This window comes from Trichomonas vaginalis, chromosome IV (genome assembly GCF_026262505.1).
Source record: "Trichomonas vaginalis G3 chromosome IV, whole genome shotgun sequence".
Lineage (NCBI taxonomy): Eukaryota > Parabasalia > Trichomonadida > Trichomonadidae > Trichomonas > Trichomonas vaginalis.
Window position 1 is genome coordinate 12,981,682 of NC_067206.1, and position 27,611 is coordinate 13,009,292.

General features: G+C 36.2%; 23 protein-coding genes across 23 annotated transcripts, besides 3 other annotated features; 15 read left to right on the top strand and 8 right to left on the bottom strand.

Moving 5' to 3' along the window:
- Positions 1–428: 428 nt before the first annotated feature.
- Positions 429–1,340, top strand: TVAGG3_0081400 (uncharacterized protein; the record flags this gene model as incomplete). The annotated part of the gene is made up of 1 exon (XM_001302424.1): positions 429–1,229. The coding sequence occupies one exon, from the start codon at positions 429–431 to the stop codon at positions 1,227–1,229; it is 801 nt and encodes a 266-aa protein (XP_001302425.1).
- Positions 1,341–1,647: 307 nt separating this feature from the next.
- TVAGG3_0081410 (ankyrin repeat and SOCS box-containing protein 4 family) lies at positions 1,648–3,111 on the top strand (the record flags this gene model as incomplete). The annotated part of the gene is made up of 1 exon (XM_001302423.1): positions 1,648–3,063. One exon carries the CDS (start codon positions 1,648–1,650, stop codon positions 3,061–3,063), a length of 1,416 nt encoding a protein of 471 aa, XP_001302424.1.
- A 602-nt stretch (positions 3,112–3,713) lies between these two features.
- TVAGG3_0081420 (regulation of transcription by RNA polymerase III) lies at positions 3,714–6,047 on the top strand (the record flags this gene model as incomplete). Its single annotated transcript, XM_001302421.2, has 1 exon — positions 3,714–6,047. The coding sequence occupies one exon, from the start codon at positions 3,714–3,716 to the stop codon at positions 6,045–6,047; it is 2,334 nt and encodes a 777-aa protein (XP_001302422.2).
- A 66-nt stretch (positions 6,048–6,113) lies between these two features.
- Positions 6,114–6,443: a mobile genetic element.
- Positions 6,444–6,489: 46 nt separating this feature from the next.
- On the bottom strand, positions 6,490–7,060 carry TVAGG3_0081440 (uncharacterized protein; the record flags this gene model as incomplete). Its single annotated transcript, XM_001302420.2, has 1 exon — positions 6,647–7,060. The coding sequence occupies one exon, from the start codon at positions 7,058–7,060 to the stop codon at positions 6,647–6,649; it is 414 nt and encodes a 137-aa protein (XP_001302421.1).
- Positions 7,061–7,270: 210 nt separating this feature from the next.
- Positions 7,271–9,385, bottom strand: TVAGG3_0081450 (uncharacterized protein; the record flags this gene model as incomplete). Its single annotated transcript, XM_001302419.1, has 1 exon — positions 7,271–9,385. The coding sequence occupies one exon, from the start codon at positions 9,383–9,385 to the stop codon at positions 7,271–7,273; it is 2,115 nt and encodes a 704-aa protein (XP_001302420.1).
- Positions 9,386–9,802: 417 nt separating this feature from the next.
- Positions 9,803–9,889: a terminal%2Cinverted (terminal inverted repeat of Maverick-3 transposon ID:TVAGG3_0081460).
- Positions 9,803–27,611: part of a mobile genetic element that runs on past the window's edge.
- TVAGG3_0081470 (uncharacterized protein) lies at positions 10,982–11,344 on the top strand (the record flags this gene model as incomplete). The annotated part of the gene is made up of 1 exon (XM_001302418.1): positions 10,982–11,344. The coding sequence occupies one exon, from the start codon at positions 10,982–10,984 to the stop codon at positions 11,342–11,344; it is 363 nt and encodes a 120-aa protein (XP_001302419.1).
- Positions 11,363–11,608, top strand: TVAGG3_0081480 (serine threonine-protein phosphatase family; the record flags this gene model as incomplete). The annotated part of the gene is made up of 1 exon (XM_001302417.1): positions 11,363–11,608. The coding sequence occupies one exon, from the start codon at positions 11,363–11,365 to the stop codon at positions 11,606–11,608; it is 246 nt and encodes an 81-aa protein (XP_001302418.1).
- On the bottom strand, positions 11,859–12,461 carry TVAGG3_0081490 (uncharacterized protein; the record flags this gene model as incomplete). The annotated part of the gene is made up of 1 exon (XM_051222043.1): positions 11,859–12,461. A coding segment is annotated over one exon (603 nt), but the record flags the coding sequence as incomplete, so codon positions are not given.
- Positions 12,480–12,955, top strand: TVAGG3_0081500 (phage tail repeat-like family; the record flags this gene model as incomplete). Its single annotated transcript, XM_051222044.1, has 1 exon — positions 12,480–12,955. A coding segment is annotated over one exon (476 nt), but the record flags the coding sequence as incomplete, so codon positions are not given.
- TVAGG3_0081510 (phage tail repeat-like family) lies at positions 13,095–13,769 on the top strand (the record flags this gene model as incomplete). The annotated part of the gene is made up of 1 exon (XM_001302416.1): positions 13,095–13,769. One exon carries the CDS (start codon positions 13,095–13,097, stop codon positions 13,767–13,769), a length of 675 nt encoding a protein of 224 aa, XP_001302417.1.
- On the top strand, positions 14,741–15,142 carry TVAGG3_0081520 (uncharacterized protein; the record flags this gene model as incomplete). The annotated part of the gene is made up of 1 exon (XM_051222045.1): positions 14,741–15,142. One exon carries the CDS (start codon positions 14,741–14,743, stop codon positions 15,140–15,142), a length of 402 nt encoding a protein of 133 aa, XP_051107031.1.
- On the top strand, positions 15,162–15,317 carry TVAGG3_0081530 (uncharacterized protein; the record flags this gene model as incomplete). Its single annotated transcript, XM_051222046.1, has 1 exon — positions 15,162–15,317. One exon carries the CDS (start codon positions 15,162–15,164, stop codon positions 15,315–15,317), a length of 156 nt encoding a protein of 51 aa, XP_051107032.1.
- TVAGG3_0081540 (phage tail repeat-like family) lies at positions 15,337–15,921 on the top strand (the record flags this gene model as incomplete). Its single annotated transcript, XM_051222047.1, has 1 exon — positions 15,337–15,921. One exon carries the CDS (start codon positions 15,337–15,339, stop codon positions 15,919–15,921), a length of 585 nt encoding a protein of 194 aa, XP_051107033.1.
- TVAGG3_0081550 (DNA/RNA polymerases family) lies at positions 15,967–17,741 on the top strand (the record flags this gene model as incomplete). The annotated part of the gene is made up of 1 exon (XM_051222048.1): positions 15,967–17,741. A coding segment is annotated over one exon (1,775 nt), but the record flags the coding sequence as incomplete, so codon positions are not given.
- TVAGG3_0081560 (uncharacterized protein) lies at positions 18,236–18,499 on the top strand (the record flags this gene model as incomplete). Its single annotated transcript, XM_051222049.1, has 1 exon — positions 18,236–18,499. One exon carries the CDS (start codon positions 18,236–18,238, stop codon positions 18,497–18,499), a length of 264 nt encoding a protein of 87 aa, XP_051107035.1.
- TVAGG3_0081570 (cytochrome B-C1 complex subunit 6, mitochondrial family) lies at positions 18,549–19,109 on the bottom strand (the record flags this gene model as incomplete). Its single annotated transcript, XM_051222050.1, has 1 exon — positions 18,549–19,109. The coding sequence occupies one exon, from the start codon at positions 19,107–19,109 to the stop codon at positions 18,549–18,551; it is 561 nt and encodes a 186-aa protein (XP_051107036.1).
- TVAGG3_0081580 (uncharacterized protein) lies at positions 20,630–21,208 on the top strand (the record flags this gene model as incomplete). The annotated part of the gene is made up of 1 exon (XM_051222051.1): positions 20,630–21,208. The coding sequence occupies one exon, from the start codon at positions 20,630–20,632 to the stop codon at positions 21,206–21,208; it is 579 nt and encodes a 192-aa protein (XP_051107037.1).
- TVAGG3_0081590 (uncharacterized protein) lies at positions 21,237–21,437 on the bottom strand (the record flags this gene model as incomplete). The annotated part of the gene is made up of 1 exon (XM_051222052.1): positions 21,237–21,437. One exon carries the CDS (start codon positions 21,435–21,437, stop codon positions 21,237–21,239), a length of 201 nt encoding a protein of 66 aa, XP_051107038.1.
- TVAGG3_0081600 (organellar and viral DNA polymerase type B) lies at positions 22,217–22,974 on the top strand (the record flags this gene model as incomplete). The annotated part of the gene is made up of 1 exon (XM_051222053.1): positions 22,217–22,974. A coding segment is annotated over one exon (758 nt), but the record flags the coding sequence as incomplete, so codon positions are not given.
- TVAGG3_0081610 (protein of unknown function, DUF4106 family) lies at positions 23,603–24,052 on the bottom strand (the record flags this gene model as incomplete). Its single annotated transcript, XM_051222054.1, has 1 exon — positions 23,603–24,052. One exon carries the CDS (start codon positions 24,050–24,052, stop codon positions 23,603–23,605), a length of 450 nt encoding a protein of 149 aa, XP_051107040.1.
- TVAGG3_0081620 (uncharacterized protein) lies at positions 24,515–24,964 on the top strand (the record flags this gene model as incomplete). The annotated part of the gene is made up of 1 exon (XM_051222055.1): positions 24,515–24,964. The coding sequence occupies one exon, from the start codon at positions 24,515–24,517 to the stop codon at positions 24,962–24,964; it is 450 nt and encodes a 149-aa protein (XP_051107041.1).
- Positions 24,981–25,400, bottom strand: TVAGG3_0081630 (protein of unknown function, DUF4108 family; the record flags this gene model as incomplete). Its single annotated transcript, XM_051222056.1, has 1 exon — positions 24,981–25,400. One exon carries the CDS (start codon positions 25,398–25,400, stop codon positions 24,981–24,983), a length of 420 nt encoding a protein of 139 aa, XP_051107042.1.
- On the bottom strand, positions 26,705–27,385 carry TVAGG3_0081640 (uncharacterized protein; the record flags this gene model as incomplete). The annotated part of the gene is made up of 1 exon (XM_051222057.1): positions 26,705–27,385. The coding sequence occupies one exon, from the start codon at positions 27,383–27,385 to the stop codon at positions 26,705–26,707; it is 681 nt and encodes a 226-aa protein (XP_051107043.1).

Consider the following 27,611-nt stretch of genomic DNA (forward strand, 5'->3'; position numbering starts at 1 on the left):
TATTGCTGCACAAAAAAATTCCGAACATATCAAAATAGAATTTGCAACATTTTCCATCAATATTTTTAACCTTATTTTGAAATCATGAATTGCTCTTACAAGTTATTTGTCTCGATTAAAACTAGCACTTCCTCGACTCAAGACACACTTGATTAGTCTTTGGAATGAAATAAGCAAATTCTAATTTCGAATTGATTTTGTGAAATTTTCATGGCATCCTTTATTCTTAAATTATATGCCATCTAAATTTATGATGTTTCTATATATTTGCTCTGAACAAACATGTGATTTTATCTCGTTCACTTTATATTTCCCAATTAGATTTAAGGTATCAATATCGTTTGGAGCATAACTATTAACAGAGATATTTATTGTGCTTTCAGCTTCAATGTTGCACTTCTGTTTATAATAGCCAAAAAAGTGACAAAATGAATACAAGACTAAGAGGAAGCCCCATTGTTCAAACTGCAACTCCAAAAGATACACCAAAGGCAAATAAAAAGGATTTCTTCTTAATGTATTCAAAATATGATCCGATTCCATTTGATTGGAATCATCTAAATAGAAATAGTTCTCAACAGCTAATACAAATGTGCTATTGCTTAAAATTACAAATCCCTTCAAAGAATCCACTCAAAAACGAACTAATAGATATTATTAAAAAGCACTTATACCCTCCGAAATCTACTGCCCCCATTATTAAGCCTGCTGTTGGTGCTGCTGCTGCCGCGGCTGCTGCACAAGCCGCTGCCAATGCAGCACAAGCTGAAAAAGAAAAGGAACAAGAAGAAAAACAACGTCTGAAAATTGAAATGTCAAAAACACTACCGCCATTCTTCGGAAGAGTTAGATTGAATTCCGTACAATATCCTGTTACCGAAGAAACAAAGAAACAACTTCGTCCTAAAGTCGAAGCCGATAATATCGAAGAAAATAATTTATTATTCCAACCATTTGATAAAATTCCTTCTACAGCTATCAAAGTACAGCGTGGAGGCACTTCGATGTTTGCAGAAGAAAATGACGATGAAACAAGAGTTCCTTACTCAGATACTTCAATTGAAAAGTTTATCATAGATAAGATTAGAAAGATACTGATTCCTAAGAAAGGATCGAAAGAGGCTTCCTTAGGCAAAAAAACTTATGGCCAAATATTTAATTTTATTTATATTTGGCTGAATATAGCCATTATGGTATTTATTGTTTTCTATATTATGTTTTGGTACTAGAAAATACCCATTTTCTTATTTTCCCATGAATTTATATGATTTTTATTAAATTCCGATACAAATTTTAGTTGTTATCCATTTATAGAATAAATATTAGATGAATTATATTATGTTGCACGTTTATTAGCAGTTTTTTGTCGACAAATTCCAAGGAATTATTTTTTGTCCAAGGAATGCTATCAAAACATGATCGGCACATATTCAAACCATTGGCAGAGCCTCAAAAAATAAGCGGAATATGGCATTGACATTTTGGCCAGCAATTTGAATAATGCCGATCATGTTTTGATAGCATTCCTTGGACAAAAAAAATCCAATTCGATTGAAATATTTTGGAAAAATTCATCAAGGAAAATTCATTCCAGGTGTCCAAAACAATTACTTTCAAAATTCTACTTTGGTGACTTTAAATTTTTTAATGTCTGATCAAGACATTCATCCAAATAAATTCAGTGAATTGCGAAATATCTATAAATACCACATCGATTCATATAATGCGCTGTATCAATTGAAAACGGAAAATGAAGAAGAAATAAACTCGATTTACAAAATGATCAAGACAGAATTGATTGATTCAAAGAAATCTCTTCCAGAAAATATTATCAAAGATATTTTAGATATCATTCGATATAATAACCGCTATACAAAGTCATACTTGAAACTTTCCAAACATATATTTGATGATTATAATGTTTCGGAGGTCAAAAATATTAACTCTATTGCAAACTACCTTTTTTATAAAGAATACGGAATTAAATTAGACAAATCTGATAATTTCGAAAAAATTAAATCCGAAATTATCGAAATTCATACAGAAAATACAATTTACAGAGCAATTATGGATAATGACCTAGAAAAATTCATTGCTTTTACAGAAAGAGATGACTATGATAAAGATCAAAGACTTGATAGCGATTTATATCCACATTCTTACAATGGATATTCATTACTTGAATTATGTTGTTACCACGGGGCTGTTGATTGTTTCAAGTTATTAAGAACGAAATTTAGCTCAGAAATCACAGTCAGATGTCTATATCTTTCATTTCTAGGAAGAAACAAAGAGATATTGAGTGAATGTTTGAAATATCAAAAGCCAAGTCCAGAATGCATGAGATATGCAATTATTTCACACAACATTGATTTTGTAACATTCTTGATGAATGAGTACAATATAGACATGGAAATATTTTATTGTGGAATTTACAATAATCTTGAATCATTTTTAGTTTATTTCGATCAAACTAATGATGTTAAAAGAGTCTTTGTTTATTCGGTAATGTTCAATATTCCATCACTTTGCGAATATTTCCTTTCACATGGTGCATATATCAACGAAAAAGTTAAAAACATATATCCAGCTCTTCATTTAGCAGCACAATATAATTGTAAAGAAACAGCTGAATTTCTTATTTCACATGGTGCAGATATCAACAAAAAAGATAATTATGGGAGAACCGCTCTCTATGTTGCAGCAGCTTATAATAGTAAGGAAACAGCCGAACTTCTTATTTCGCATGGTGCAGATATCAACGAAAAAGATGAAATTAGAAGAACACCTCTTCATCAAGCAGCACAATATAATAGTAAGGAAACAGCCGAACTTCTTATTTCCCATGATGCAGATATCAACGAAAAAGATAAATACGGATATACACCTCTTCATCAAGCAGCACAATATAATAGTAAGGAAACAGCCGAACTTCTTATTTCGCATGGCGCAGATATCAACGAAAAAGATAATGATGACAAAACCGCTCTCCATTATGCAACAGAACATAATAAAAAAGAAACAGCTGAACTTCTTATTTCACATGGCGCAAATATTAATTAAAAAATTAATGTAGTTTACAAATTAAGTTGTAAACACCGAAATACGTGGTAACTCTAATAATTTGACTAAATTATTATAATTCTTGAATTATTTTTTTCACACCATAGTAGATTCACTTTTTGAATATGAACTCTATATTGATTCTGGCTAGTAACTAGAGAAATTTAAAATTTTCAATTTTTGGCCCATTAAAAAATTTTAATGAAAATAAAAGACATTACTATTAATTATATGTGATATTTGCCATTTATTCATAAAATCAAGTGATTTGGACTGATTGGCATAAAAATCTTGTTATTACAAGCTGCTGCATTGCGCCAATTTATTTAATCTCTAGATTCATAAAACTCAAATGAGATAACATTACAGTCTTGTCAAAAAAATCTTGAATAATACAAGTAGGGAGAGTAACAAAGTTGCGCAAAAATCTGTTTGGTCTTAAAAATTCACGAACTATGTAATCAGGTCTATCATGATCAGACGATTTTGCTTGTCGGACTTGTTAATTGATTGACAAAACTGTACTATTCTTGTCGAATTCCATAATTTAGGATAGTTTTCGAAGATCTTAATTTAAATCTCTAATGATGAGGCCATTTTTTAGGCTAGAAATTATAAAAATCATGTCTGTTTTTTATTGTCAAAAAAAAATGACTGATAAAGTCTCAGCCCTTGAAGAAGAGCTTGAGAGTTTAGCAGGACTTGATGAAATTCCCGAAGAAGCTTTAACACAAGCTATTGATCATACATCTGAATTTTTCAACGAATATGTTACACCAAGACTTGAATTACAAACGTTAAGTCAAATTCATGATGATGTCGAGAACGAACAATATGAAAACAAAAATAAAAAGCGACGAGCTCTTGGTGAAAAGATGCCGCCAGAAATCGCGGGCGTTATGGCGCACGCATATCAAGAATTTTACGCCGGAAATAATGCGAATGCAATTCATTATGCCAACGATGCAAGAAGGACTCTTCCTAATGCTCCTGAGCCATATGAAATCCTTGCAGAAATCGCAAAATCAGAAGATGATTTTGAAAACGCATTAACATTTACTAAAAAGGCAGCAGAACGAGCACGAGATGCCATGGAAGTTTGGCAGGATTGCTATTCCCTTGCAATGAGGCTCAATCGTCCAGAAGAAGCTGCAAGTTATCTCAGAGAAGCAGCAAAATCAAGTCCAGATCAAATAGACTGCTTAGTACAGTTACTCAATCTCCTTAAGACAGATGTAGATGATAAACGACTTACGAATTTCTGTCTTAATGAATTAACGAAAAGGAGGCCTACAGAGCCATCATTTGCTCGCGAATATGCTTTATTCTTACATGAGAGTGGTAAATTCGTAGATTCTCTTGAAGTTCTTAAAACAAATTTCCAAGCAATGGTTGATGCAGGATTACAACCAGATTTAGGCAACGCAAACTTACTTGGCGAAAATTACTTGGATTTAGGTAAATATGAAGACGTTATCATGCTTGATAACTCGATTATTGATCCTCCAGAAGATTTTCATACAAATGCTGCAATTGCATACATCCGAACCAAGCGTTATCGTGAAGCTGAAGAAAAACTCAAAGATTTCTTTACTCTCGACGTAATAACTCATATTGAAGCTTACGAAGCCATCGGACAAGCCTACGTTGATAACAAATATTACATTGAAGCAGCAAACTGGTACAAGCATATGCATGCGAACGGAGTTGAAAAAAGATTCGAAATTGCTACATGTCTTACAGATGGTGGCAAATTCGACGAAGCCATTGATATTTTACAGCAATTGGTAATTGACCAGCCATCTCATACCCCTGCCGTTGGTCAATTATTCTTTTTAATGAAATCCAGAATGGGAGATAAAGCAGCCATTGATTGGATGCGCGAAAATGCCCCTACAGCGGCCCAAACAGATGATATTGTGCTCCACGAAGCAGATGTAGCTTATTCACATGGAGATTATCAACAATTTATAGATATCGGCTGCATTCTTGTTTGCAGAGTACTTTATGACATATATTCCATGAAATACTTAGAGTTAGAATCCAAACAGATCGAGAAACTCCTTGGAATCACAGTTCCAGAAAAAATGCCAAATTATATGAAAAAAGTTTTAATGCACAAGAGGTTTTCAGAGGCAGGAGTCATTCCTTTGGACGACCAAACACAGTTCTTCAATCTCGCCCAAACAATGCTCACAATTGCCTACGAAAACGATTTTATTGAACAAGCATTAGTTTTAGGAGCTTTATTAGTTATCTGTCGCGAGAAACTCGAGAAATCGATGGAATACCACATCCTTTTCTTGTTCTCTTTAGCAGCATTCAAGGCTGACCATGGCGATCAAGCATGTTCAGTCATGAGAGCTGTTTTATTGGAGACAAAAGACACATCCGTTTGGGAGTTCTTTAATCTGTTCATACAAAAGACTCCTGACCAAGAAAGCTATGCACACAAGTTCCTTTTGAGGGCATCCCATAAATTGCCTGATAATGTTCCTCTCCAGATATTACTTGGTAACCATTCCCAGTCAACTGTTTGGTTCGACCACGCCATCACTCAATATTTGAATGTTTTGAGAACTGATCCTGATGAACCGATTGTTTCTCTACTTCTAGCAAGTGCTTATCTATCTAAAGCGTATGTTAGAACACAGAAGGCAACAAGGAAGAGTGTCCTCTGTGCATTCGCGTGCATGAGGAAGTACATCGAAGTGAGAAACATAGATTTCCCTGTAGAATGCGACTACAACATGGCCAGATTTTACCAGGCAATAAAAATGATGCCACAAGCGGAGATGTTTTATAGAAAGGTGTTGGAGAGTGAACCTGACTACTCTCAGATTGCTGGCGAAGACATGGAAATGGACCACAACATGAGATATTCGTTGCAAAGAGATGCGGCTTATAATTTGAGTTTGATTTACAAAGAAACTAATCCAAATGAAGCAAGAAGAATAATGAAAAAGTATTTAACTGTTCAGTAATAATTTTATGTTATAAAAAAATATTATTTCTATTAGTTATTTCATTTGTAGTTTTATTTGTATAAAGAATGAAAAGGTAAGAGGCATGTATTATAAATATATGACTCTAAACCATTCCATTCCCTCTCTGAAAACTTTGTCCGAATGTTAAACTAATCAGACCAAGTTTCCAGCTTTCAGAGGAAGAATTGCTGGCTGTGGCGTATTAATTCATAATTAGTGCATAATTCTTCACACAAAGTTCAGAAACAAACGCAAATACATGCAAGTTTTTGAACTTTGTATCGAGAATGAAAAGGTAAGAGATTTGTGTTATAAATAAACGCTTTTACCCTTTCATTCCTCCTCTGAAAGCGGGAAACCTCTTCAAATGATAAATTATTTAGAGGAAATTTCATATTAGGGATTATTTCGAAGATAGAGGTTATTCCGATATTATGCACTATATTGATAGATGCTATCGTTTAGTTATATTGCTCATAACAAATCATATTCTACATCTTCAAGTCATTATTATTCAGGAATCGACATAATGCCGACTTAGCCCATTTATAATAGATCTCAAAAAAGCTTAATGTAATGATTGACTGTGATGATTGTCATTTTTCTCGAAGAAAAAAATGTAAAGTGAATTGTAAGAGAGAGAGAAAAAAGTTATATGCTTCTAAAAGCGGTTTGACAACGATCAAGAACGATGAAGCCTTATCGTCCTTTGGTATATTCAACTCGAAGCCAGATTCGTTGAAGATTATCTTAATTGGAGCATCTTTCTGCAAATTGTGGATTTTTTCGGAGTCGTGAGGTGTTGCACCCATTCCTGGTGTAAAGAATGTAGCGAAAGCAGTTAAGAATGGAACAGTTGGTACTGTTGTGTTGACTGCTGGTAATTTGTAGAATTCGCTTGCTTCAGCGGATAATTCAATTGGTTCGCCGATTTCCTTGAGGAAGCTGAGCAACAATGGAGTCATTCTTGCCTTCTCCTGCTTGTACTCCAAGTCGAGATCGCCGGCCATGAAGTGGATGATTGGAATTGGAACAATTGGAGCGTTATCCGCTTGATCGAACTTCTTCTTAACAGCATCGACTGCAGCAACGTCTACCTGTGGCCTTACGACGTTCTTGTTCTCGATATCCAAGATGCCGAATGTTGTAAGGAAGTCGACAATTCGCAATCTCTGGTATGGAGCCTTGTAATTGAACGGAACGTAGTAGGCGTGCTTGTCTCAGTCAGTCCACTGGGAGAACTCCTCGCTGTAGACCTTCCTGAGGTTGTCGTCGACAGATGTAAGCTCTGCCTGGCTGAGATATGGAACATTCTTCGGTTCCTCGCCGTAAAGCTCGAGTGGGACTGGTTTGATCGCTTCGGCCTTCGGTAACTTGGTTGGCTGGATCTCGTCGGAGAGCTCTGGAGCCTTTCCGTTCGAGTAATCGTCTTCTATCATGTATGCGGCCTTTCCGAATGGTCCGCGTGCGAAGAAGGCGAGTGGGTCCTTGCACTCCTTGGTCTCGATGAACGAGATAAGGGTGTTCGAGCCAACTGTAACGTAATGAATTATCGGATCTTTGATCTTGAGGTGATCGATGATTGTCTGCTCGCAGAACATGTGGCTGTTGCAGAACTTGCGTGTAATATGCTCGATTGGTGAGGAATGGAGTGCGAGTCTCGCTTGAATTGAGGAGACAAGATACGAAATGTGGTTTTGACGGTGTTTGTTGGATTTGCTTGACTTGGCACTTTCGAGAGCGCCCTTGTCTGGAGAGATGGAGATGAAGGAAGTACTGGAACGTTGAGATCTTCCTCCGAGTATTGTAGAGTTGATGATGGAAATGAATTCGAAGAGGGCGTTGGAGTTCTCCTGGAGGTGGAAAGCACTTGGAGCCCATTCGATGACCTCGTAAACCATCAAAAGTGTCTGTAATACGATTCGGTCGAAGTTTGGCTTGTTAGAATCGATGGATCCAACGTTCTGGAGGATTGTTGGATCGTTTCTGATGATTGAAGCAATTAAGGCAATTAATGAGCAGATGAATGTATAGTTGTTTGGTGTTACGTACTGGTTGAACTTCTCCTTCTTGCAGTACTCCTTGAGTGCCATGATGATGTCAATTCCGGTAGTAGAGCATGAAGTGAGTAATCTGTAGCGATCTGCGATACTTGGGCAGACAGTACGTAGGTGATCATATGCGCTCTCGATTGCGCCCATTCCCTTGCCAGTAGAGTTAGCAGCAGAGATGAAAAATGAAACAATATTTTCTGTGAGTTGGCTGTCTGTCTGCTTAGCGATCTGGACATTGGCAAGGAGATGCAATGCGATGGAGGAAACGTATGGAATAACAGAGCCACAGTTAGTATATGCGATTGTGGCCTGGGAAAGGAAGGAAAGTATTACGGAAGCGTGGTTTTCGTTAGCGTGCTGTGTTATGTAGGCAATGAAGCGTGGAATAAGGGAATCTGCTTCGTGGAATTCGAACTTTGAGATAATATGGAGAATTGTGATAACGTTGATTGAAATGGCTTGATCATAAGCCTCTGATAAGACTGGAGCGCATGTAAGGAATTTGCCGAAGAGCTTGAGGAAAGAATAAGCTGGATAGCGGTGGATCTCGATTGTTTTAGAGGTCTGCTCAGCAACTTTGATGGCTGTGTCCTTGGCCTCGGAGATAGCCTTGGCAACTGTAAGCAAGAGCTCTGGCTTATCTGTAATTTGAGAATAATCGAGACATGTAACGACATGATGGAAGAAATCTGAATCGACCTTGTCCGAAATCTTCTTCGTTTCGGAAAAAACACCTTGTTTGATTGGAATATCTTCAACTGGGAGCTTAAATGTGATGAGGTTGAAGTATTTCCAGAGTTCGTTCGTACGAACTCCCCAAACTGTGATGAAATCATTGTTGTTGCTCCATCTGTGGCAGTATTTAACAACACGTTCCCAATGTGTAGCATCTTCAATTCCGGAGAATAAAATGGTGTTAAAAACAAGGTTGACGGCCTTCTGACGGAATTCTGAGATCTTATCTTCTGGGCAAAGAGGAGCGAGTGAGAATTTAATGACGTAATCCGTGATACCGATAACTGTATTTAATAAAACGATCCAGGTATCTAATTCGAACTCTTTACCACGGTTGACAATGAATGTATCATAATTGGTAAGGATTCTCATCAAAAGTGGTAAAAACTGCTGCTGGAATGTAGTGGAATTTCGTGGTTCGCGCATTGCGAATGGTTGGGAAAGCTGCTTGATAATACAGCGCATATATTTGTTTTGACACTTGATATCTCCATATAATGAGGAATCTTCAAGCCATTGCTCGTAATAATTAACAGCTATTTCCATAAATTTGCAATATTCTATGTTAAGAGATTACGCAACAGCGAAAAATTCCATTAACACTTTAACTCGCTTTTTAGATGTAGTCGATACATTGGAGGAATCTTTGCCAATTGTATCAATAATAATTTTTGTTGCTTCTGAGATCTGGGGACGAGCGAATGTTACGAATGAGTAATTTTCTGAGTCATCCTCCATTAATCCTTCTGTTAAAAGAGATGGTAACATAAAAACAAATTTCTCATTCTCAGAGCTCATTTCACAAATTTGATGAGTCACTTTTTTAGTAAAGTAAGATATGAGATATCATCAAGTTTCATATGTTTTACGGATATAATTATCAGATTAGTCAAGAAACTGTCATGAAAAGTGACTTTTCAATTGGAACAAGTACGATTGGAAATATCAGATACATAAAAAAAAAAAAAAAAAAAAAAAAAAAAAAAAAAAAAAGGAAGTGGGGCTTCCAGGCACTTCGTGCCTTCTAGCCCTGAAGATGTTTAGTACAAATGAAGAGGAGGACCGAACCCCAGCCGACCAGCCGTTAACTTTTTTGTATCACTTTTCACAAATTATATATGTTTTCATGTTTTGTCACTTTTCTGTCACTTTTCGGGTAAAAACATTTTTATTATTATATATAAATGAATTTTACAAAACCACCACTACCCTTCTTTGGAAATAAGAGTAGATGTAAAGATATTCTATTGAGAGAACTTAAGAAACTACCGAATGGTCTAACATTTGTAGATTTGTTCGGTGGAAGTTTCTATATATCCCATTTATGTCATACAATATTCCCAGACTCAAAGATTATATGCAATGACTTCGACAACTATATGGACCGTCTCAAACATATACCAGACACAAACAAAATATTGAAAGAGTTAAAAGAAAAGATACCTATAGGTAAGATGGAACGTATACCATTAGATAAGAAAAATACTGTCAGAGAGGTTTTGAAAAAAGCAGAATATATAGACTGGAATAGTATATCTGCTAGACTATTATATAGTGGTGCTATAAGAGTTCATGACATTGAAACACTTATGTCAAAAGTTTTATATCTTAACTATACAAATGTTTTCAAAGAGGACATAGAAAAATATATTGAGGGTATAGAGTTTGTGAGATGTCATTGGACAGATTTGTATGAAAAATATAAAGACAAGGAAAATGTTTTCTTTATAGTGGACCCGCCGTTCTATAACACATGGGATTTTCAATACCAAGTAGACTGGACTTTGAGAGACTCTTTAGAAACTTTAGACGTTATACATAACCATCCATGCTTTTACTTTACATCCGATAAAAGTGGTTTGGAAACCGTTATGAGATGGTTAGAGGACATACATGACTATGAGTTTATATATGACAAGATAGAATATGAGAGAGGTCCTATAAACTGGAGAAAGTGTCACAATAAAGAAATTTTATTAGTAAGTAAATGTGGTTTGAAATAGGACTACTTGTTTTAGGTTTTTTCCATTGTGTCATTTATTTATTTGACGTGGCAGAAAAGTACAGAGAATATGAAGATGAACCAATGCCTGCAAATGTTCAGTATATGTACTCGTAAGAGATATTTTTATCTAATATTAAATGGACGCACAGAACTTAGCGAATGCACAGCAACCTGGACAACCAAACCCAGAGAATATTCCAAATGAAGTTAGAATACAAACTGCAATGGCAAACTATGGTCAAGTGCCAACAGATGTACAAATGCAAACTGCCATGTCAAATGACGCTGCGTTAGGTTTGCCACCATGGTATGCAAATATGAGATGGAAAGAGTTTTATACAAACCCTGAAGTGGGATATAAACAACTTTATGCAGATGACGCGAACACAGGAGTTGACCCGGAATATGTTTTCTACCAGAGGAGAAATAGAATGTATGAGCTCCAGTTAAAAAATGCTATGGAACTCAACAGGAAACGTAAGAGACTAGGTGGACATTAGATTTTTACATATAGTAAAATGGGTTTCTTCAGTAGTATTGGAAACTTCTTTCGAAATGTTGGAAGAGGTATATGGAATGGAATAAAAACCGTAGGAAGAGGAATTTGGAACGGAGTCAAAAATATTGGTAAAAGAGTAGGTCAGTTTGTTGGTATTATACCTAAAGACCCTGAACCAGAAGAGCAAGCTCCTGTTATACAACAGCCTGAACCTGCACCACAGTCTAGTTGGCAACCAAATCCAACACCACAACCGGTATATTAAAAAATTATATTTTTACCGTTCGATAGTAGTTGTATATGAAACTAAGTTCTAAGTAAAACGCATGGTATAATGGAATTATTCTTTTTCTTCCATCTGTAGTAAACCATACTTGAAAGTCTGAAATACTTCCACTTGGTGGTTCATATAGCTTTGTAGGTTTTTCGTAAAAGTCATTTGCCAAGCATAAAAAAGAGTTTTGTGCGCCAGAAAATGAAGCATGAACGATAATAGCATCTGAGTCGAAAACATCTTTAAATAAATATGGTTCATCTCTTGCATATCGACTGTAAATATTTGCTAAAGGAAGTTCGACTTTCTGATTTAACATTCTTTGCAAATAATACCATGACATTGCAGTGAATTCTGTATATATTTGTTCGTCTTTATTTGGATTGTCTTCGTAGATTTGAAATGACACTTGTGAATTTTGTTTGTCATATACAATTCTCACATAAAGTGTGCTATTGGTATTTGCATATTCATCAGCATATTTTGCATAACATGAGTTTATTTTATCTTCTATATTTTTTAACGCAGTCTGTAGAGAAGATGAAAGGTCAACTTGTATTAGCTCAATTTCTTCCCACATTTTTCGTTTCCCTTCAGATATATAATCTATATGAAACCTTACAATAAATGGAAAACTTTTATCTTCTACAGACACAAATTTTATTCTACGAAAGCCAACAGCTTTTGTGACGGATGGGTCTCTTAACCATCTCAATGGGTAGTCAAAACGATAGCCTTCATGCTTTACGGTATCTGTCTCAAACTTTTGACCGACATTCGTAAAAAGTTCATCTAATGGTTTAGTTGTAGCAACTCTTGAATTTTCTTTTTCTATTGGAAGCATATTTTATCTAGAATAAAAATGTCAAATGAAACAGCGTCTATGAGAGAAATACAACACAACCGACAACTCATTATGCAAGCTCTAAATAAGAACACAACAAACTTTTCAAACTATTCTAAGATATCTGAGTCATTGAAAGAAGGAAGCTTAAAACTGACATTAAACCCAATGACAGATGAGTTTCTGTTTCAAGACAACAAGAACCATACTGTTTGTATAAATCCAACAAAAGGAACCTTAAACGAGAAACCTATAGATGAACTTCTTTTGAAAGCAGATGTTGACAACAAAGCTGACAAAGAGTATGTAGACGATGCAATAGCAAAAGAAGAAGAAAGAGCTAACAAAGCTTATGCAACAAAAGAGGATGTTGAAAAGAAAGCAGATAAAACATATGTTGACGATGAGTTAGCATGTGTGACTAGTGCGTTAGTGAAGAAGGCATATAAGGAATATGTGGATGAAAAAGACAATGAAATTAAAGAAAGGGTTGACTGGTACCATGAACGGACATCGAAGATTTTAAAAACTAAAGCCGATACAGGATGGGTTTCAGGGTGTTTAGACCTTAAAGCCGACAAAGAAACTGTAGATATGTTGGCACAAACGGTTTCAAGTCATACCAGAGGTTTAATGGAAGATGGACAACAGTTGAAAGAGCTTGAGAAAGGTGTTACAGAGTTAAGGAATACAAAAGCAGACTCGACATGGATAAAAGGATATGTAGATGCAACAAAAGAACGTATTTTCGCATGGACAGAAGGAACATACCCACAAAAATATCATAGACATAGCATCTCTGACGTAAATGAACTTGAAGAAAAGTTATATAAAAAAGCAGACAAAACAGAGCTTCAAACATTAAAGACAGAAATACTTCAAACACTATATCCTATAGGTTCTATTTACACGTCAATGAACTCTACCAGACCAGAAGTAGTACTTGGTCTCGGAACTTGGACTCAAATAGTCGACAGGTTTTTGTATTGTGCAAACTCTTCAAAGGAAACAGGTGGAAGTAAAACGATTTCAGGTGAAAACCTACCTGCACACAGTCACTACATAAATTTAACTACAGCTGAAGCAGGTTGGCATAAGCATAGATATTGGGATTGGACAGGAATGACAAAAGGTAAAGGATATGATGTTAAAGACGACGTTAAGTTTGCTATAAATTGTTACTGGGATGACACTCAGGGAGGAGGAAGCCATACACATCGCGTTTCAGGGTATACGCAAACAACGGGACAAAGTAAAGACTACATGCCACCTTACATGACAGTTTACGCATGGTATAGAAATGCTTAGTCGTCATTTTCAACTTCTTTAGCATATTCGTCAGGAGTTGTCTTATATTTGTTAGGAACTGTCTTTGAAAGTATACCACCTTGAACTTTGACAAGTTTGAAACGAGGTCTGACAATAGTAGTTTTATCTTCTGCTTGCAGTGTGTACATTTTGCCATGTTTGCCTAAAACTTCATAATATTCTCTTGTATACTTTCTTCTATTTTTACGAACACGAATGTGAGTACCTGTCGGTTCCCATTGTTGTTATAGTCAATAGTATTTTCATATGGGTCGCGTTTAGGTATTTCTATTTTTACTTTGTCACCTTTCTGAAGTTTGAAGCCCGGCATTCTTTCTTGTTTGTCTCTTTTGACTAAATTATTAAATATATAGTCTTTCTCTAAGTCAGGGTTGTTTTTCATTTCTTCGGGGAGTGGTTTCCCAAACCTTTTTGTTTACGGCTATTGTAAATATTTAAAACTTGTCTCATCTTTGCCATGGAGAAATGTCTATACTTGTCGTCATATGACATTTCATTTGCTTCACCACCTTGTGGTTGGTTTAAGTCTCTTAACATTTTTATACAACCGTCAATGACACCAAGAGCAGAATGGTTTTGGTCGACAATGAAATATTGGTTTACATTTTTTGAACGCAGATAGTTTTTTACATCATCTGATTTGAAAGAACTTTCACAGTCAGATGTCAGTTTTGTTGGATGGTATTTGTCAACGAATATTGTCAAAGCTGCTAAGATATCTAAAATATTTTTGGACTGTAATGGTATGGCTTCACAGTATCTTGTGTTTTGACCAACAAATATTAGCCAGTATGGTGGTCCATCTTCTCTATACCTCGGAATGTTTTCCAAGATATCCATAAACCAAGCATTTGGTGTTGAACTAAAGATTTTTACCATGAGTGCTTTCTTTGTCGCTTTAGAAACATAGGGGTCCTTGTTCGGATTCGTCATTTTTTACCCTATAAGAAATGGGTTTATTTGGCGCATTAGCAGGAGTTGCATCCAGATTTTTACCCGCAGTGGGAACAATAGCCAGAGGTGCGTTTGGAATTGGAAGGAAGATTTTGAGTACATTAGGTATACTTAAAGAGAAAGCACAACCTATTATACAAACTGTACAGAAAGGTTGGGATGTAGCACGAGATGCAGCAAATCTTATTCCAAATCCTGAAACAAGAGGAAAAGTTCAAGGATGGATGGATAATGTTTCCAGACAAGCAGGAAACTATTATAACAAAGCAAATGACTACTATAACCAAGCAGGACACTATATGGACCAAGGTGAAAGATTCTTTAACAGAGGATATAACCATGCACAACAATGGGTAAACAACAACCAACCTCAACCGCCTCAAACTTGGGGAATGTAAAATTTTTTACTGAGATGAAATGAACAATACAGCATTGAGACAAATGGGTTCAAGATGGATTTGTCGACTTCCAGCAGTTAAACCACCACGTGTTTGTCAAGTTCTTCCTATACCTCAAGAAGTTTTAGACCGACTTAAAAAACCTCAACAACCAGTTGAAAACAAACCAAACTAAAATTTTTTACTGAGATGAAATGACCGAAGAAGTTGAAACGGTAGATTTGACACCACAAACAAAAAGTTCAGAACCATTGTCAAAACCTGTCAAAGAACTTACAGATGAAGAGAAAAATTCAATAATAGAAAGTGCCAGGTCTGGAAATACAAACCCTAACTATAAAGTCACTTTTCATAGAAATGGAACGGCTAGTATCTCAAAAAAGAAACAGACTCTCACAAATAAAATATTGAAGTCTGAAGGAACTAAAGAGACAGCAGATGGGAAGGTATTCTTCACTGACCAACAGTTCATTATAGAACATCTCATTGACTTAGAGTCGAAATATTCTAAACTTTACAACAAACACAAAAAGTTGAAAGGAAAACAAAAACAAATGGCATATGATATTTACGAAGATGTTGACGACACAACCATACCTGCAAGTGAGGTAAAGTCAGAGGAACCGAAAAGTGACGAAAAACCGATAGAAGAAGAGAAACCAAAAACTGAAGATAAACCAAAACCAAAGTTTAGTTTCCAAACTAAACCAAGTCAACCTTCATTAGCTGGTATGGGTTGGCGTCAAAGGCTTCTGGTAGCGGGAGGTTATGTAAAGTAAAGAAAAAAATATTTTTTTATTTTTATAGAAATGCCCCCATATAGAATGGATAGAAGGTCTGCTAGAATAAAAGCAGAGTTAGAAAGATATGGTTGGAGACTTTCAAAGAAGTTTAAATATAGGAAGGGAAGACCCATAAAAGTCTATGACAAATTGTCTGGTCTTCGCTACGAAATGGACTTAGAAACAGCGCGCGCAAACTATCCAAACAGATTAGAGAGATTAGAAGAAGAGCGTCTTATGAACTTGCCTTTCGATGTTAGTGAGCCGCAGGTTGAAGGACACGACGGCTTTGCCAGGTTCTACTGGAAACATAACGAACAGTTGCATCCCTTGAGAAGGAAAAAAGGAAAAGGTGAAGACGCACATGCTCCCATGGAAAGAACAAGATATGCATATGAAAAATATCGTGAAGTTAGAAGTCAAATTACTTCTGGTCGAACCTTTACAGTAAACTTTGACGAAGGAAAGAACAAAGAAGGCTTCATGGGTGTACTTGCTGCCATACAAGACGGAAATAAGAAAGGATACAATCTCAGACTAACCGTAACAGATTTAGATGGTCACATTTACTATGCACATGGCAATGTCACAACAGCCGCACAACTTCTTGACGCTTTCAAGACTACAAAGAGAGAACAAATGGTTGACTCCGACTCAGACATTTTGAATGCAATTGAAGGAATTGCAAGTGTCAAGTTCGAATGGTACCAACCTAACCCTCAAGCAGTCAGACAACATGCTGGATACTTCCCCTTCATAAATAAGTCTGACATTGACTTGACAAGGTATGGAATTTACAATTCAATTGAAAAAATTGTCAATGAACCTTGTATTCTTACATGTCTCAGGAACTCTGGTCTTGTTACAGATGAGAAGATGAAGTATCTTGAGTCATGTGTGAAGACAAGGTACATGCTCAGAGGTCAATTGGCTAAAATTGCACCGTTGGCAAATGTGAATATCCGAGTCAACATTCCGACTGAGAAAGGTTCTTCACATGACGACTATGTTGTTGACAAAGACTTACCATGGTTGAAGATTGTAATCGTCCACAACCACTTCATGTTGAACGAAAGTCTTATGTTCGGAAAAGGCAAGTGCAACATTGTCAGAGCTGTAAACATTCTTTTCGAGAAAGGTTTGTTGGAACCAATTCCAGATGACAAGCTTACAGAAAGTTTTGTACCAAAAGACGAAACAAACTTTTCATTGTTAGCAAGACCAAAAGTTGTTCCAGACAAAGTTCTAGTACAAAAGAAGTACACAGTTCCACAAGGAGTTGGTATGTTCGGATACCAACCTGAACCAGAAGAACTTCCAATGAGGTTGCAAGAACTTCAAGATGCTATAAACAAACTTCCATTGAGACATCCAATTGACGTCAAATTGTATTGGAGAGCATCTGAGTTAGGTCAGAAGGTTTTATATGAAACAGGTTGCTTCGACGATGTTTATGAGATAACAGGAGAAGTTTCTCAGAAGATAAGAGACTCGCTTGAATTTCCAAAAACTGGTCCGATTGGATGCGACAAGTTCGACTCAAACGAAAAGATATACTATGTCGACCTTAACGCTGCATACATGAGGTTTGTCCAATATATCCCGACTGGAATTCCAAACGAAGATGGAGAGTTCCCAGGAAGGAACTATACAGTTGGAAAAGTCATACAACAACTCTATGATATTAGGAAAGCTTCAAACCCCAAACTTGCAATGACATTAAAATTGCTTATGAATTCGACATGGGGATATTCCATTAAGAAACCTCAAGAGATGAAGAGTAAACATTATGAGAAGGTCGACAACTTTGTTGAAAGGTTCTCCCCTTTTGTTTTGAAATACGAATTTACTCAAGGTCAAGGTGGCTCAGTAACCACAGTAAAACCTATTGTCGAACATTGGTCTTACCCTCAGTTCGCAAAAGCAGTCCTTGACAACTACAACAAATTCTTCTCCGAAGTCAAATCGAAAGTTGTGGTTTACTATGAGAACATTGACGCGCTCATGACGAACGAAGAAGGGTATAACAAACTCATTGAAATGGGTATGGTCGGTGAAAAGATGGGTCAATTCAAATTGGACAAAATTTTCACCGAAGTTCATGTCCTCTCCAAGCGTAAGTACTGGGGCATACTTGAAGACGGCACAGAAATAAAACATTGCATGAAGTAAAAAAATTTTTATTTGAATTTGAATTTAAATGTGGGGAATTCTTGGTCTCAAACTCATATATAACCTGTTTGTTTGTATTTTCGTCGACTATGGCACGAGACACAAACATTGACCAAACGGACAAAAAGTGTCATTTCAGATGGTCACGCAGCCAATCGCATTCGAGCACTTCGAAGAAGCCTTACGTTCCAAGGGAGAGGGTGTCTGGTGCAAGGCAGAGGTCATGAGACTCTACGAGCAGTACATCCTCAATGCCTGGGAGGACAAATCGTCCTTGGATTGGCAAATCTACCAACTTCTCTGGGACGACCTCCTACGCAACTGGGATGACGAAAGAGTCCAATTCAAAGGTCGGGAACTAATTTTGCAAATTGACCTTAATTTCACATACTTATCCAAATAAACACCTAAATTTACTTGGGGTTTCCCCCTAAAATAAAATTTTTTTACTCTTAGAACCACTCGAGGTTCTCCTTACGGTTGTTGAGCTTGTCACCGTCAATGTGTCTGACCTTCGTCTTCTTGCCTGGATTTGGAACCCATTGAATTGCGACAAGCTTGCCCATGGAGATTGAACCGCGATTCCGAAGGTTAAGGTTCAAGTGTCCCAAGTTGTTGAGGACTGGGGTTAGAACCTTGCCGGTCTCCCTGTTGCGGATTTTGTATGGGTAGGGTTGGGAAATTTCGTAAGTGTCATCGGCAACAAGGGTTGCCCAAACTTCCTCTTCTTCGTGTTTCTCTTCTTCCTCTTCTTCCTCTTCTTCCTCTTCTTCCTCTTCTTTGATAATACCTTCTTCAATTTGGTACTCACGAATTACGGTGTTGGAGGTTCTGTCCTTTCCGAGTACCTTCCAGATGGCATCTATCTCTTCGAAGAAACGGTAGATGAGTCTGGCAAGGTCTCGGTTCTCTCTCGCGTAAATGCGCAAGGTTTCCGTCAAATCGTTCAGGACTTTCTCATTGGAAGCTTGGTTCATGAGGAACTCACCTTTAAGTCCCTTCATCTCTTCCATAAGACTACTTTGGAGAGTCTTAACGGTGTTTGTCAGATGAGCTTTCAAATTCAAAATTTGAATTTGAACTGGGCGCTTGTCTGGCAACATTGAAAGGACATCTGCCATTGTGTTCGGCTTCGGTGCTTGTTCGGACATCGAAAAAATGAAGTGGTTTGAGAATGGCGGTTTTACTTCAAAAAGCTTGTTATGACAGTTATGTCATACAACAAGTTTAAAATAATATCTTGTTCTTCTTCTGAACGTTTGTTGTCTCTTCCGATAAAAGTTTCGAACATGAGAACCAAAAAACGTTTTTTGAGATTGCGGAAGAGTTCAGGCAAACGTTCATATTCTGGATATGTTGGGAGCAGTTCAAAACATCTGAGCTGACTTTCGGACAAAATTGGGACAATGTCAGAAAATTCATCTTTGGTCGGACTGCTTGAAGGTAAGTCCCTTACATGTAAGTAGCTCTGGTAAAGTCTTCTCATTTCTGCTAACTTTTGGAGTATAGCTTCGTAGTTTAGAAGTTTTAATTTTAAATGTCTTATTCCACTCTTGACATCTAAACGGTAACTATCCATGAGGTCAAGAGTAGCTTTGGTAGCTTTAAGTGGAGCTATCTGTTCCTTGACTCCTGCAATTTTGGTTGCAATTGTGATTTGAGCTCCTTCAAGTTCGCCGTCTATGTCGTTCTCAACACCTTCAACCATAGCTTGAAACTCTTCATCGGTCCATTGAGATTGGTGTGGGACGAATTTAACTTGCTTCATTCAAAAAATGAAAAAAAATGTTTTTACTCTAAACGTTAAGGTTTACTGAACTGGTTGGATGTCGCCTTCACAGGTTATGTAGAACGGCTGACCCGAGAAGTGAAGGAGACCCTTGAGAATTTGGCTCATTCTTGGGAAAGGGTTCTCTCTGGTTGGAAGTTGTATCCAAGGACGCTTGGCAAAGAACTTGAGAAGAGCTTCTTTCTTTGCTTGCTTTATGTCGTCGTAGGCTGTCCCGTCTGGTATTTGAATTGGAATTCCAGTCGAAGTCTCGAGATTCAAGGCAGCCCTTCCCGTTATCCAACAGTTAACAAGCTTGCCTTTTACATTCTGCCTGAGGAAGTCTTTAACAAGCTCGTTAATTTCAATTAGGTAAATTGCCTCGTCGGTAGGTTCGACCTCGACCATTGCTACTGTCAGTAAAAGTACTGCTACTGTCAGTAAAAGTACTGCTACTGTCAGAAAAAGTACTGCTACTGTCAGTAAAAGTACTGCTACTGTCAGTAAAAGTACTGCTACTAGCAGTAAAAGTACTGCTACTAGCAGTAAAAAGGAAAATTTGAGAGGGTTTTCGACGATAAAGTACTGCTACTGTCAGTAAAAGTACTGCTACTGTCAGTAAAAGTACTGCTACTGTCAGAAAAAGTACTGCTACTGTCAGAAAAAGTACTGCTACTGTCAGTAAAAGTACTGCTACTGTCAGTAGCAGTACTGCTAGGAGCAGAGATTTTTATCGTTGTGGTCCGACGGTTAAGCCACAGACGAATGTCCGACGTCCCACCAACCGAGTCCATTCCCAAACCAGAGGAACCTAAAGCACCAGCCCCTGCACCTCAGTTCCAGCAAGTCCCTCCACCAAATTACTACCAATTTCCACCTCAAGGTTACTACCAATTTCCACTACAAGGCTTCCCGAACTACCCTCCTCAGCCTATGCCTTACTTCCCCAACCCTTGGATGTTCCAGCAAGCTCCACCCCAGCAATTCCAATCTCAATCCCAATCCAAGAGAGACCAAGAGTTCGAAGAAGGTCTGAACCGCTTACGCAAAGATTATGCTACTGCCCCTATGGAAGACGACAGGCTTTCAGTCTCTTCCCTCAAATCGACCGATTCGACTCGTACCACAGATTCGGTTCGTGACCGTGAAGACTACCTCAAGCAGTCTGAGAGACTCTTCATCCTACAACCATTTACAACTGGAGCTCTCAAGAACATGCGCAATTACGAAGGTCAGACACCAGCTGGAGACCGCAAAACAGACGTACTCGCAAGAGCCGTCCAGCTCGTCAAAACAAAGACTGAGATAGTCGACTTCATACTTGCAGCTTGCCCTTACAAGTAAAAAAATAAACAATTACGAGTTAAACTTTTTATTCTTTCTTTTCTGAGTTGTTTAGAGCTGGTTTCTCTTGTAGGAACCTTTCGTACTCTTCCCTGGTCATGTAATTGCGAATTTGGTACGCAATTCCAGGTTCGTTGTTTTTGAACCTTACGTATGTAACGCTTCCATCCTCCTCAGGGAAGTAAGCTGCTAACATCTGACCAAGTTTTCTCGGTGACTCGGAGCTCATAAAAATGTCACTTTTTAAACGTTAAGTTTTTAGTCTTATTTTACCCTTTGTTTACCCTTTGTTTGTCAAGGTAGTATTGGAGTGCAATTTCTCCAAATTCTCTGTGTCGGAGTTCTTCAGCATTTTCCAAGGTGTGCCTGGAGAACTCAAAGAAGTTGTCAAGAACATACTGCCATGCTGCTCTTCTGAGTTCGTCGGTATTTTGGAAGTGTTGCACCTTCGAGTCTTCGGACATGAAAAAATGACACTTTTTCTATTAAACCGTTTTGGCATTTCTCATGAGTGAGTATAGTTCTGCCGAACCATTGGAAGAGAAGAAGTACCCTTGCTGGCAAAAGACAAAAATAGTTGCCTTAGTTGTCATTGCAATTGTACTCGTAATTGAATTCATTGTACTTCTCTTCACGTACATAAAACTCAGCAATGGTATTTGCTTTAAGAAGCTACCATCTTACTAAGACTAAACACTTAGATTTTTCAAGCTTGACTTTTTACAATTTGAATTTTGTTGCTGAATTCAGCAAAAATAATGTTTATGTTAGAATGTTAGATCTAACATGTTTTCTAACACGTTTTCTAACATGGTCTAAAACTCTTGAATTTTCATGAAATTTACACCAAAAATATAATTTATGTTAGAATGTTAGATCTAACATGTTTTCTAACACGTTTTCTAACATGGTCTAAAACTCTTGAATTTTCATGAATTTTCCCGAAATAAAAAATAAAATTAGTTTTATTTTTTATTTTATTTATTTTTTTTATTTTGTATAAAAGACATGATTTCAACAATCGGCACAACAACAATTCAAACAACTACAGCACCAAACTCGCTAGTTATGAATCCAACATCTATGTTAGTAGAGATGAAAAACTTCATTCCTTCTTCATATACTTTCGAAACAAAAATCCAGAAGATAAAGCAAGAACTTTTAACAAGTAATTTAGACTGTAGTGCGAAAGATGAAACAAATGAACAGTATCTTTATGAAATGCAGGACATTATTGACCATTTACCCAAATTGCCTGAAATCCAACAACAAAAACTAACCATTCCCGAATTTGACGAAATAGAAGTCAAAGCAACTGACTCAGTAGAAATAAAGAAGTTCATACGAAAGGTAAATTATGAATTCCTTGGTTTTCATTGCAACCATAAGGTTATGGACAAAGATTGCGACATGGTATATAAGAACATCTCTGACCTTTACAAATCCGAAGAATTTAAGACCTACGACAACTTTGTTTCATTAGTTGCAAAATGTGTTTGGGAAATAAGAGATAAAGATAGTAGGGGTAAGGTATGGAACGAACAAATAAGACCCGCTATGTTCGAGATGAAGAAAACCATTGACGCCTTAGTTGTTTTAGCAGGTAAGGTTTCAGAATATAACGCAAAAATGAACCCGCAATGTTCAAAATGTAAAGCAGCAATGAGGAAATATAACTACTCCGTCAAAGAGATAGAACGTATGCGAAACGACTATGCAGATTTAAAGAAAGAAGCAGAAAAACCAGCAGAAGATAAAATGAACATGTTAGAATTTCTGAACAAAAACTATCCAACAGCAGAAGATTTCCTTCTGTCTGACGTCAAGAAGAAGTATAAAGAAACTTTCGGTATCGTTAAAACTTTTGACATACTAAAAGAAGAAATAGAAGCTACAAAACTGTTTAAAGTCATGAACCATCGCAACATATACCATGTAAAACGCTTGTAAATAGTTATGTTAGAAAACATGTTAGAAAACATGTTAGATCTAACATTCTAACATAAACATTATTTTTGCTGAATTCCGTATGAAATTTCATGAGTTTTGTATGTTTTAGACCATGTTAGAAAACATGTTAGAAAACATGTTAGATCTAACATTCTAACATAAACATTATTTTTGCTGAATTCCGTATGAAATTTCATGAGTTTTGTATGTTTTAGACCATGTTAGAAAACATGTTAGAAAACATGTTTTCTAACATTCTAACATAAACATTATTTTTGCTGAATTCCGTATGAAATTTCATGAGTTTCCTCATATGCTTGCTTCCCTCGGAAAAACCGAGAGAAGAACAGCGAGTAATGAAAAAAACGCAGTCGCCAAAACTCATGAAAATCGTGAAGAACAGCGAGTAGTGAAAAAACCCTGGTCGCCAAAACTCTTTATTTTTCAAGCTTGACTTTTTACAATTTGAACTTTGTTCGCGTAGATGTGAATTCTGAAAGAAGTATGAGGGTCTTGTATGACTTTGTACTTCTCCCATAGTTCATGTCTGTCAAACTTACCTGCCATGGACTCTTTCATAAGTTCCATGAAATCGTCTTCGGACAATCCGGGGAAAAGTATAATGTCAGTAAGTATTCTTTTAACATCCTTACTTAAACTCTTTGCTGTCTGTACACATATTACGACTGAGATGTTAAAGTGTCTGAGCTTCTTAAGAATTCGACACATGTCTTGTTCTCTGTTCTTTAACAAAGGATGAGAAGCAAAGTCATCTAAGATAAGAAGACATCTGTGAGGGTAAGTCTTCCAATCGTAAGATTGCAATTTCTTCGAAATGTATTCTATCTCTTTCTGTTTGTTTCTGAAGTGTTTCTTCTCTAATATTCTCTGCATTTCCTCATTTGGGTCTTTAAACTTAGAATTTATATACTCATTTATAGCATTATACTTCAAAACTCTTCTTTGGTACTTCTTTATCCAATCTAACAACTCAGTATCCTTTATACATACTAACTTAGACTTCTTTATAATATCTTTGAACGAATTGACGGTTTGGTCAAATTGACCAGAAGTACTACAAATAACAACTAACTCATAGAATGGGTTCTTCTCATCTAGTTCTTGTTGTTGTGCAGCCATTTTAAGATAAGTGAAAGTCTTACCCGACCCAGGTGGTGCGATTAGACCTGTTATACCATTCTGAGCAAATAGGAACTTGTCATGTATGGGTTTTATCTGAGCATTTTCTAACTTCCTCTTGTTCTTGTTTAAAACATTCTCAAATTTCTTGTCAATGTCAGCAAACTTTTTTTCTAACATATTTTTAGAAAAATTAAAATTTTTATCTTTTAGAAAATGTCGAGCGATTTCGCTATCTATATTCGAGACAAACTTTTCGACAGCAAAACATCTGTCGACCATAAAATCTTACATAGTGTAAACAAGAAAGGTGAATTTGTTCTAAAGTTCTGTTTCTGGGAATATGACAAGAACCATAAAACATTAAGCAGAGCAGTCTTAAAATTTGTCAATGACAGACTTGTTGACAGAGATGACGCCGATTGGAAAGATGAAGTCCAACAAAAGTTCTTAGAATGCAAAGAAGACACATGCGCTGTTCTTGAAGATGAAATAGAAAACAGAATAGAAGAGCTATTAAAGGACAAAGAACTTTTACATAAATATGGTTGCGCCAAATTTGACATAACTCCACCAGAGAAGAAGAAGAAGAGAGAAAAGAAAGAAAAGAAAGTAGAAGAAGAGAAGAAAGAACCTGAACCAGAGAAAAAGAAATTTGACATGTAAAAATAAAATTTTATTTTTAGAACATTTCTGGGTCAATGTCAATGTTCTCTTCCTCTTTAGGAGCAAACACTGGCTTAGACTCTAAAATCTTTTTACCCAATTTACCTTGAACTTCAACTATCTTAGACTCATAATATTCATAGTCGTCTGCTTTCTTTGGTTCATAAGGTATAACAAGTTTGTATGCTTTGCCTTCTTCGAGTTTTGAGAACTTTCTGTCAAAATTTTCTTTGACTGTCAACATACCGTCAATGTATAAGTCTTCAAAAGTTGCACCACTTTTTCTAACAACAGCAAACTTAACTGGTACAATGTTCCAAATTTTGTCAAATGTAGACTTTTCAAAATTGTAGAAGTAAACATTCAAATATGCGAATGGAGCTAACTTATCTTTGACTTCTGACATGTACTTGTTTACTGAGATGAATTTTGTCATCTTTTCTATCGGATAAAAAAATATTTTTTTTTTAAATTTACTCAGAAAAATTTTTCTTTGTATATACACCATTCTGTATGTCTAAAAGACTTTTGACATTTGCCAAGAATGTTCGTTTAAACGCTGTCATATAACCATACTCTTGACAATATTGTTTATATTCATCGTACAATGACCTTTCATCTAAACACTCAAAGTCAGTTTCATCTATGAACAGTTCATATACACTCTTGTTTGCTTCTAACAATGTTTGTCTCTCTTCGGTATGTGGAATTTGTCTTGGATTGAACTTAGAAATATCTAATGTCATGAAATATGAGAACAAGTGGTTGTAAAAGTCAGATGTCAAAGTTTCTGCTAAGTCGTCAAAATATTCTGTATCTTGCATATGAGAATCTGACGTTCTGACAACTACATATCTTCTGTCAGAACTTTCTAACTTCATCGGAACAGCATTGTTTGAAACCATAATGAAGTTTGCAACATTTTCACAAACTCTTTGGTCTTTATATTTTCTTTCAACAACTCCAACTTTGTCTGTTATAAGACTCTTCAAAGCATCTGAGTTCAAAACTTTTGTTGTATCTATACTTTGAAGTTCATTGCAAACTATAAGTTTCATATTCTCAATTGAAGAGTTAAATTTACCGCAGATGTTTTCTAAGTTTGTCATATTCGGATTCGAATAACCTTCTAATAGTTTGCATAAGATATCTGTAAAGAATGTGTTCTTACCAGTTCCTTGTTTTCCAATTATAATGAGAGCAGTTTCATTTTTAGCACTTGGATGTTGTAAGATATTTGCAAACCAACATAAGATATACTCATAGACTCTTTCGTTTCCATTGCATATAATTTCTTTGACATGGTCTAACCAAGCTTCTATAATATTTTCTTTCCATTCTACTTGTTCGTATTTATATCCAGTGAAGATAGAATAGAAGTTTGGAGAAGGTGTATAGAACTTTATACCACGAACTGAAAAATCTTCTAACTTTGACAATAAGATATCCCAAGCATCTAACATCTTCATGCCAACTTGTACGACTTTTATTTTCTTAAGTTTCTGTCTACATTCTTGTTCAGACACTATTGTTGCTCTTGGTTTGTTAAAGACAACATCCCATTCTTTCATGACATAACATTCTGGGGCAGAGTCAACATAAATGACTAAACGTTTCAAATTCTCGACTGCTTTGTTATAGTCTCTAAATGGACACATATTTCTGAATGCTTGGAAGTCATAAAAATCTGAAACATCTATTCTGTACATTTTTATAAAAATAAAAAAATAATATTTTTTTTTATTCTTGACTTTGTTGTTCCATTTGTTGCATTTGTTGTTCTTGAGCTATTTGTTGTTGAAGTTGTTCTTGTAATACAATACTTTCACCAGTTGCATCTTCCAATTCGAAACTTTCTGCCGTCATTGACAAATACATAGGACATAAAAGTTTTACAGGAACAAAGTTTGCGTCAACTAAGGTTAAGTTTATGTTTGCTAAAGTGTTTGAGTTTACTAAAGCTGAAAATTCTGCATTCGAATGAACAATAGGCAAACCAGCAGAGAAAGTGTTGTTTATACGCATGAGTATCTTTTGGTCATAGTAGTTTCTGTCGACATTCGAATAGCACTTTGAACCTAAGTTTGAAACAATATATAAAATAGGTGTACTTAAAGTCAATGGAACAGACAAACCTTGTATGACACCTTTTCCTGTTATAGGAAACTGTTGGTAGTAAAAACCAGATATAAGTTTTGTATTATAGCTCATATCGTTTATACTAAACTCAGTCGGACATCCAAACATAATGAAACCTGCTCTAGTTGCAGCACATGTTACATCCGTCCTTAAAGTATTAAATAAGTCAACAAAACCTGTTGGTGGTATATCTGAGTAAGTATCTTCAAAGAAGTATTTTTTACCATTCACAACAACAAAGTCTTCTGGTGTCAAAAGAGCAAAACAGGCTTTAGTCGTCATCGTGTTTAAGGTCAGTTTACAATATCGTCCTTGAGGACTTTGTAAGTTTGTTGTTATAGAATTATATGACTCAGGGTTTTTAGTCGTAATAGTATAAACCACTATGTCTTCTGCCATTTACATATATTTAAAAGTTTTTCTGAAAGTGGAGAAGAACTTCATCTAAACTTTCACATGGCGTTTCTTGAAGTTCTCTGTCTAAGAAGTTCAAATATTTTGTAAAGAC